This window comes from Rattus norvegicus, chromosome 7, assembly GCF_036323735.1.
Source record: "Rattus norvegicus strain BN/NHsdMcwi chromosome 7, GRCr8, whole genome shotgun sequence".
NCBI classification, from domain to species: domain Eukaryota; kingdom Metazoa; phylum Chordata; class Mammalia; order Rodentia; family Muridae; genus Rattus; species Rattus norvegicus.
This window is the reverse complement of record NC_086025.1, coordinates 15,880,235-15,890,254: the sequence shown is the minus strand read 5'-3', so window position 1 is coordinate 15,890,254 and position 10,020 is coordinate 15,880,235. Positions and strand designations below refer to the sequence as shown.

The window sequence follows — 10,020 nt, the reverse complement described above, 5'->3', positions numbered from 1 at the left end:
GAAGGAAAATTCACACACACACACACACACACACACACACACGGAGAGACAGAGAGACAGAGAGACAGACAGACAGACAGACATGTGGGGAGGGAGACAGGGAGAGAGAGAGAGAAGGAAAGGGAGAGGAAGAGAGAGAGCAAAATCTAATAATGTTAAGTGCAAGGAAGGTTGTAAATGCCACAGTGGTAGTTAAAAGTCAAGGAAACAGCAGGGTTGTTGGAAATATAAACTCACAGTGATTGTCAGCGTATGCATGATAGCTAAGCAAGCTCATACCAGAGGGAATCTTATGAACATGGAAGTGGGGATAAGGACTGGAAATCCAACTACAAGGTGAGAGACCATTGGCACTTGATAGCTGCTGGGAGAGGGAAAGGCTGTTTTTGATGCCAAACCCTGAGAGGTCAATGATTCCCCAACTCACACTTCATGACTGAGATTAGTTGGGTAACAAAAACTAGACCTGATTGAGAGATATGAAGGGAAAGGGAGAGGAGGAGGGAGAGGGAAAGGGAAGGGGAGACAAAGGAAGAGCAAAACAGGGAAGGGAGGGAGGGGGAGAGGTTGGAGAGGAGGAGGATGATCAGAGGGGCTGAAAAAGAGAGTGAGATTGGTATTCAGTCTTTAGGACAAACCAACCTCTGTTGACTAGTTTTGTTCTTGATGCTTCCCTAGGACACTTTCAGAGGCACAGTGCCATTACCTACGTTTACTCAGCTGGAGCACTGTTTTCTACATCTTCTGACTCCTGCATCCCCAAGGGCTGTGACTGATAGGGCACACATGGGTTTAATAGGGGACTAATGGGCATTTGAGGAGTCCCATCACTGAAGAAGGGTTCATCGTTTCTCAGAACTGCATTCACGGCTGAGATTTAATAGAGCTCGTTGATGACAGGTTGAGTGTTTTCAGCTTTGCAGTATGCCTAGCATTCTGTCTTCATCTGCATCATGACTGTGATCCACATGTAATGTCTCACTAGGAAATATTTGATTGCAGAAGAAGGAAACCACACTAGCTGTGTGTAATTCTTGTCCCCAGTGGTTCATCTTTTATCCATACTTAGAGGATCAGAACTTGTAAGACGCTCAACCACAGGTGCAGAGACCTTCACACCCAGTTAGCACAGTGTCTGGTAGGGGAATCCACCTAGAGATGTAGATTCACAGGTCACCTCCACCACTGAGGCTCTAGTCAGGACCCTGAGCTGATTTACCTTAGATTCAATTGAAGGAGATGGGGGAGGGGACAAAAATCACTGGAAGAGTCTGTGGTCTGAAAGACTTGATTTCTCTGAAAAGTGTGGCAGGCATTGGTAATTCTTTTGTGACTTGGAAAGGAGAGTAGACACATGACTAATGGAATGACTCTAGATCTGATAGGGAATTCTCTGACTTCCATTTCTCCTTCTGTGAGAAAATAATGAGGACTTAAATAATGAATAACTTAAGGAACGGTTTGTCCTGGCTCAGATGTAATGATGATACAGTATCTCATGGTGGGAACAACAGGGTATTAGCAGAAAAAGCAACTGATTTCCCTGTGTTCATGGTCAGGAATCCCAGGCAGTGGATAGTTGAGAATCTTGTTGCTTTCACAGTTTGATGCAGCTGGAAATGCAGCCCAAGAAATGTTCCAAAAATCATGCAGGGTGGGGCTTAAGTCCTTTAAACAAAAAAGTCTCAAAAACACTCACAGATTCTTGCCCAAATGTTGGCACCTAAGCACCTGTCACAGTCACAAAGAAGGTTGATTTCTGGAAAGCTAAGGAGTCCATAGAAAGAAGTACTTTAAGTTCAGAAAGTTCATTTTTTGATCAAGACAAATGCTGACTGAAAAAGGAGATGGGAGGACACAGAGCAAAGAGCTTGGAAACTGAGTGTGTTTGTTTGTACGTGCTTGGTGAATGGAGTGGCACTATTGAAGTTGTGTCCTTGTTGGAGTAGGTGTGTCACTGTACACGTGTGTTTGGAGATTCTCCTCCTATCTGCCTGGAAGGAATTTCTGTTTGCCTTTGGAACATGATGTAGAACACTCAACACCTCAATTGCCCTCCCTGTCTAGAAGCTGCCTAACTTCCCACCATAATGATTTGGACTAAACGCACAACCATTGAGCCAGCTACAGTAAAATATTGTACATGACAAGGCAGTAAAATATTCCCTTAATTCATGGTGTCTTTTCACAGTAGTAGAAACTCTAACTGTGACAATGCAAGGGAAGTAAAAGTCATCTCTTGACAAGGGAAGGAACTGTGGAAAGATGCAAAGTGGATCACAAATAGAAGGCTGCTCCATCCATCTCTCTCCTTTGCACACAATTGAGGGAACTTGTAGGTATGAGTATTTCATGCTGAATAATGACAGGAAAACTCCACAGTGCATCCAAGTTGGGATGAGACAGGGCCAAGGAGAGCAAGGAGATGCTAAAGCCAAGCAAAAAGAAAACTATAAGAGAGAAGACAAAATCTAAGTCAGAAGAAGCAACAATAGCAATGGAAGAAGCTGCTTCCTCCAGAGTAAAACCAGTTAAAAAGAAGGGCCTTAGAAAGACTAAAAGCAAAACATCCTAGAAGAAAAAAGCAGCCCCTTGAGGAGAAAACATCCAGTGTAAACTCCAAAGAGATAAAAACCAAGGAGATTTCTGAAGAGGAGGCAGACATGCCTAAGCCCAAGAAGAAGAAATGGAAGGAAGTGTTTGAGACATGGGAGAGAAAAGGCCCAGGCTCAACAATGGGCTCTACCATTCCGAACCAAACCCCAACTCCAGTGAAGCTTCTGGTGAAGAAAGTGATCATGAGATAGAAAAGAAAATACTCATGAAGCAAAAAGGAGTTTGTTTAATTTTCACATACCTGAAGAGACTGTCAAGTTTCTCAAAGCTCATGGGGTGAACTTCTTGTTTTCTCTAAAAGCCAAGACATTCCATCATGTATACAGAGGGATCAACTTAATTGCCCAGGCATGGACAGTAAGCAGGAAGACCTTCTCCTTTGCCATCCCTTTGATTGAGTAACTTCAAGGTGGACTACAAGAGAGGAAGAAAGGCCAAGCCAGTCAGGAACTAGTCCTGCACCTACAAGAGAATTAGCAAATCAAGTGAGCAAAGACTTCAGTAACGTCAATAAAAGCTATCAGTAACTTGTTGTTATGGTGAAAATCCATATGGTGGTCAAGTTGAGGAAGTGCAGAGTGGGATTGATATCCTGGTTGGAACCCAGGTCATATTACGGATCACTTGCAGAACGGCAAACTAGACCTCAAGAAACTTAATGTGTTGTCCTGGATGAAGTTGACCAGATGTTGGATATAGGTTTTGCTGATCAAGTAGAAGAAATTTTGTGTAGCATACAAGAAAGATTCTGAAGGCAATCCCCAAACATTGCTTTTTCTGTACAACTTGCCCTCATTGGGTATTTAATGTTGCTAAGAAATACACAAAACCTACATATGAATGGGTGGACCTGATTGGGAAAAGACTCAGAAAGCAGCCACAACTGTGGGGTAGAGGAGGTTAAGTGTCACAGGACAGAAAGGTCAGTGGTGATTGGGGATGTGATCTGAGTGTACTATGGTCCTCAGTGGAACATGATAATCTTCTGTGAAACCAAGACGGGTGCCCAGGAGCTGTCAGAAAACACTTGCATAAAGCAGGATGCCCAGTCCTTACATGGCAATATAGTGTACAGTCAAAAGGAAAATACTATGAAAGGTGCGGAAATGGCAATTTTGTGGCAAGCAATGTTGCGGTCTGTGGGTTAGACATCCCTGAGTTTGACCTGGTTGTTCAGACCTGGCCACTGAAAAATGTGGAGTCTTAACATTCATTGTTCAGGGCGACCAGGCAGAGCTGGAAGGACGGTTTGGTTTTTGTTTTTGTTTTTGTTTTTGTTTTTGTTTTTGTTTTGTTTTGTTTTTGTTTTTTTGCATCTGCTTTTACCAGCACAAAGAAGAGTAACAGTTACAGCAAGTGGAGCAGAAAGCCAACATTAAATTTGAACGGATAGGTCTTCCTTCTGAAACAAAAATAATCAAAGCCTCCAGCAAAGATGCCATCAAGCTCTTGGATTCTGTGTCTCCCACTGCCAATGGCCATTTCAAGCAGTCAGCTGAGAAACTGACTGAGAAGAAAGGAGCTGTAGAGGCCCTGGGAGCTTCTCTGACCCACAGCTCAGGGGCCACATTGGTGGACGCATGCTCCCTGATCAAATGCCCTGCAGGCTTTGTGACCATGATCCTGTAGTGCTCTGTTGAGATGCCCAAATAAGCTATGCTTAGAAAGATCTTAAGCAGCAGCTGGGCAAGAGCATCGATGCCAAAGTGAAGGGGATGGTCTTCCTCAGAGGAAAACGGGAAGCTTGCTTTGATGTCCACACTGAAGCAGTCACAGAAATACAGGAGAAATGGCATGGTTTGAGATGCTGGCAGCTCACCATGGCCACCGAGTAGCGGGAGCTGGAAGGACCCCCCAGAAAGATATCGAGGGGGCAGTGGTCATTGGGATGGCATCCTTGATGCTTTCATGGGACAGCAGGGTGGAAGCAGGAACCTCCTGAAACAGGGGCTGGGAGAGTGGGAAGGAAGTAGAAACTTCAGAGAACAGAGACCAGGAGGTGGCAACAAAAGTAACAGATCTTATAACAGAGGCGGGAGGCGGTATTTAGTAAAGCTAATGTGTATCCAAGGGCTAGTCCCGCTGTCAAAGTCCCCAGTGCTTCATTCTTTTTTACTCTTTCACAACTGAGATTTTATTGGTCCAGGAACAGAGAACAGACACTCCAATTCTTATCACACGTACCCAAACCCTGAAGAGTCACATTGTATTCGTGTATGCAAATGAAGAGCTACATATTGTTTTTCTTTGAACTTATTCCAGTGATGCTCCAGCCTCAAGCTTGGCAAGTTTCCTTAGGACCTCTTAAAACTACCAAGTGCTCAGTTCCACCAATTCACAATTTTAGGCCACACACTGCACAGACTCAAAATCTCCATCTTTCACAGCACATTATCACAACTGTTAGGAAAATGGACTGCCATGACCATAGACATCATAGTTCTGACAGGGCGAGGACCAAAGACTGACTTTCTTACAAAATGGTTCTACTAGAAACATGGAACCAGATAGAACTGAAAATATTCCAGACACAAATGCACAACTGAGACTCCAAATTGCCATCTAGTATGCTTTGTACTGTAGGTTATAGAACTAGCCCCCTCTACAGGATGTTATGGTGACCCCCGAGACAGTCACAGTCTCTCCTGATTCAGTATCCTGCTATTTTCTGGTTCTGCCAAAAAATAAACAACCAGCAAATGATTTAACCTCTTAAAAAAACATTTATACTTTTAAAAAAATGGGATGAGGTGGAATTCCCTCACCTTTGAAAAATGTTTCTAGAGCTACTAAAAAACTTGAATTTACAAAATAGTTGATAAAAATATTCCTCTGTATTGTACAAGAAGGGAGGCAGGGACCACTGACAGATATGATGTGATGGATGCTTAGTCAGACTTCGCTTCTTTCTCTTCTTCAGAGGCTGGACTCTGGTTTTCCATCTCTCCATTTTCTGCAGGCAGATCTGTAGTTTGCTGGTCAGCCACTTCAGCCTGTTTGCCCTTTGCTCCCCTCTTCCCTTTTATCTGCACTTTTATTTTGTCTGATGCTTTATCCTTTCCCGCCGCCTTTTTCGGCTTTGCATCCACCTTGGCAGGGGCGGGCTTATCCGACAGCCTCGCTGAGCAGTGCTTGGGCTCCACCTTCGCAGCTCCATCTTTCCTCTTGGGCATCATGGCAGTGTGGGGTGGGAGACGCGTGTGATGGATCTGTCATGGAGCTGCACTGCCTATCCACCACCACTCGAACTGCTGCGACCCATCGCAGGGTCGGTGGGAGAACCACTTCATTCCTTTTTGATCATTTCTCAGCCGCCCTTCCTTGAAGAGACAGGCTTCTGAACTGTCCGACTAACCATTGTAAACTGTCTTCATTTTGGAAAAGGATAGGAATTCATTACTTCATTTTACAACTTACTTCTAGATTTACAAAGGAAAGAAAAACAAGGAGAGAGCATTGGGCAATCCTCCTTAGAGAACACAGCCTCTTCTCAGTCTGCTGAGAAGGAAATAGACTCATACTCAGAAAAGGCAAGAGAACTGGTCGGTTCTTGTCAACTTGACATGAGAGATGCCAGGGGAGAAAAAAAATTCAACTAAGAAATTACCTCCACTTTTTTGTCCTGTGGTCATGTTCTTGGGCTGTTTCCTTGATCCCTGATGAGGTCCTTATACACCACTGAGAAATTACCTCCACTTTTTGTCCTGTGGTCATGTTCTTGGGCTGTTTCCTTGATCCCTGATGAGGTCCTTATACACCACTGAGGGTGGCATCCCAGTAAGTAGTGGGTTTTTTTGGTCACATAAGAAGGCAAGCTGAGGGAGAAAAAGTAGGTGAATAACTTTCTTCCATGTTCTTTCCTCTGCTCCTGCTTGACTTTTTAACGACTTTCCTCAGTGGAGCATATGACGGGGATATACAAAGTAAGTCAATCATTTCCTAACATACAAGCTGGATAACAAACAGCTGAATGGTAGTACCACTCTCCATGAATTCTTGCAGGATATTTGATTATACTTTGAAACCAGAGATTATGATGTTTCCTGGTAAAACATGTTCCTAGTGGTTGCATGATTGACTCTTAAAACACATCTCCCCCCCATCTTTATTAAATTGGGTATTTCTTATTTACATTTCAATTGTTATTCCCTTTCCCGTTTTCCAGGCCAACATCCCATAACCCCTCTCCCTCCCCTTCTATGTGGGTGTTCCCCTCCCCATCCTTACCCAATTACTGTTCTCCCCACAACAATCCAGTTCACTGGGAGTCCAACCTTGGCAGGGCCAAGGGCTTCCCCTTCCACTGGTGGTCTTACTAGGCTATTCATTGCTACCTATGAGGTTTGAGCCCAGGGTCAGTCCATGTATAGTCTTTGGGTAGTGGCTTAGTCCCTGGAAGCTCTGGTTGGTTGGCATTGTTGTTCATATGGGGTCTCAAGCCCCTTCAGCTCTTTCTTAAAATACATCTTCAATCCCAAACAATGGAAATAAAGATAATATTGTAGGAAGTAACACCCTGTTTGGAAGTTCCATCAAATTGAGTGGCAGAAAAAGTGATGAACCAGAGAAACATTTGACAGAAGAGATATGCTTCAACTCTCATGAGAAGAAAGGGCTACTTAAGAGAGAGCGGTGCAGAGAGAGAAAGGGAGACAAGGAAGCAGTTTTACTGGGAGATTTACAGAGATCAGAGAGAACCAGGAAGGGGTGAGTTTATTCCATAGTATGTCTCAGGGGCAAAAAACCTTCTAGGCCTTGATAAGATCATCCGAAGGCTACAGCCTTCTAGTACTAGGTTTAAGTTACCACAACGAGACAATAAGCCTGAGACTGCATTTATACTATGAGAATAAATAATACATTTGCAAGGGAGAAGCAATGAAATACCCTAGTCCATTGCTTGAGAGGAAGCAGGTCCTGTCTCTAAAGGAGAATATGAGCAGGATCAGGGATGTGGATCAGGGCAGAGGGGTTGTTTTATTTGGTCCCTGAGTCCCCACCAGTCCTTATGAGCTAGGTTGTGTTTGTCTCGAAGACAAACTTGAGCTTGACCTCTGGTTCAGAATGCGATCCTGTCCCACAAATGGATCAATCAGTATCTTAGCAAGTACGAGACAAGAATAATTGGAGAATTCCCCCCAAAGCAGACTGTAGCCTGAAGCAGTTCTCTACGAGGTATCCTGATACTCCCTGGAAAACTGACTTAAAGGCAAATTATCTCACAGGAACAAAAGGGAGAACTCCATAACCCATTCTCCTATCTGTTAGGAGTCAAGTCATTAGTTTTGTAAGACTGCCTGAGGTGACAAGGCATCACAGAAGCCTGTGGGGAGTCCAAGAACATCAGTGTTTCTCAGAATATGAGTATCTTCATGTCATAGACAATCTAGAGGACTCCACCTCTTTTCTGACTTTGACCACTGATGAGGCTCTTTAATGCACACTGGAAGCAAGGCTCTTGGCCAGAACAAGGGACAACAGGTTCAGGTTAGAGAGGACCAAGGGCTCCTCATGCAATGGATCTTTCTGCCTTTCTTACCCAAGATCACAAAATCAGAAGCCTGTGAACTTAGCTTTGACAAAAAAAATTGTAGAGAGACAAATCTCTTATGGATTGTGTACAAGCCTCAACTGCCAATATAAAGCTTATGTCCTATTGGCTGAGGCAAGGAAGAGAAGGGAGAACCACCAGCAGCAGAGGGAGAGTATCCTGGGAAAGAGGCAAGAAGACAAGTTTGACCTTAAAATGTGAGGAGGTCAGACATGAGACTGAGGGCAGGCGACCAGTGTGGCAGCTATTGATGACAATAAGCAAGTTACTTAAATTATGAACTAGTCTGTGACTGAGCCAGTGCTTATGGGCTGGGCATGTAACTCATTAAGTCATCGGTTATTCTGGGAACAATGAGCCTGGGTAGAAAGCAGTAGTTACCAATAGCATACTGAATGAGAGGCTAGAATCCAGGCTTAGAGCCTGAAGACTCTTGGTTGTAAGACAGTTTTGTTGAAAAGGAGCAGTGAACCACAGAGAGGCAATGCAGAAGGCTGCTCTAAAGTAACTTAAGGAAAGAAAGGAAGAAAGAAAGGAAGAAAGAAAGAAAGAAAGGAAGAAAGAAAGAAGGAAAGATAGGAGAGAAAGAAAGAAAGAAAGAAAGAAAGAAAGAAAGAAAGAAAGAGCTAGCCTGATGAAGAGAAAATAAAGGCTTTTCTACTGGACCCTCAATGCACTTCCCAAGTGCTGCTCCTTTAATTGGAGGCTCATGAGTCAAAAGAGCTGGAGGGTGGAGAGCTGATCAAAGGTCTCTCTCAGGCTGCAGCTTTAAAGCACTTCTCTGGTACAGCAGAGGAACTGAGCAGCCTGTGCCCATCACGAACCGGCATGTGCCTGGGAGAGGAGCCTGCAATGGCCCCCAGACAAAAACAATGCAGTGACATTCTGAAAGTCTGATCTACCTTCCCAGAGCGGGTGGCAGATACAGGGCAAAGGGAAGCTCTGGCCCAAAATCTGGCAAGGACAGCCTGCTGGAGCAAATGCAGAGATTGAAGCTAGCTGCCATAGACATATGTTTCCCCAAGGAGCCTGAATAAAGAGGCAGGAAAGCAGAATGAATATTGTCACTGAGCTGCAGTGGCACTGAGAACCCCCAACCTTCTCAAAGGTTTTCAAGTATTCAACTTGAAAACAATAAAAGAGAAAAGAATTTGAATATAAAAAAAATCTTAGAATGGAATAATTTGTTTGGAAATAATATAATCAAGTCTCCAAAGGAAGGAGAGAGATAGAATAAATCAAAAATACTTTTGCATTTAGAAATGGAGAAAAGTACAATGACCAGTATCATTTGGACCTGATATAATTTTGTTTGACTGTAAGCAAGAAATGATTATATTTTCACTAGCGATTGCAGTTTTCTATATCACTGTAAGTTCAGATTAAAGCAGACTTAGATAAGTCACAGATGGGATGAAATTCTAGGTTTGAGGCCATAAAAGAGAGATGAGAGTATTCTTAAAATCAGAATAAAGAGTCTTGATAAATCCCATCCACAATGTAGAATGAGAACAGAAACAGAATTTCCAGAGGAGAAAATTACACAAAGGTGTGAGGAAAGAAAATGGCAGCCCATAGAGGCTCAATATTCTCAGTTAAAAAAAATCCAGATTCTGATTTATAATGCCACATTAAATCTATTAAATATAATAGATTATGTGTTTCATTTTGTAGACTTTGAAATTTTAAAACATGAACATATGCTGATACATCATACACTGGATACATATTCAGACTTCTAAGCTGCTCCAGGCTCGAGGTCTGTAAGGAGTGGTTCTGACATTGCACATTTATTAGAGATGATGGCTATCTTGGAAATGCCTTTGCAGACTGGAACTAATGAGGCTTTATCA

The 10,020-nt window shown here is 43.3% G+C and overlaps 1 protein-coding gene and 1 pseudogene across 1 annotated transcript; one reads left to right on the top strand and one right to left on the bottom strand.

Annotated features, from left to right (window-relative positions):
* The first annotated feature begins 2,362 nt into the window (after positions 1 to 2,362).
* Ddx21-ps9 (DExD-box helicase 21, pseudogene 9) lies at positions 2,363 to 4,746 on the top strand (annotated as a pseudogene).
* A 695-nt stretch (positions 4,747 to 5,441) lies between these two features.
* Positions 5,442 to 6,215, bottom strand: LOC120093784 (non-histone chromosomal protein HMG-14-like). The gene has a single exon (XM_063264504.1). It carries the CDS (start codon positions 5,790 to 5,792, stop codon positions 5,505 to 5,507), a length of 288 nt encoding a protein of 95 aa, XP_063120574.1. The 5' UTR covers positions 5,793 to 6,215; the 3' UTR covers positions 5,442 to 5,504.
* Between the last annotated feature and the right edge of the window lie 3,805 nt (positions 6,216 to 10,020).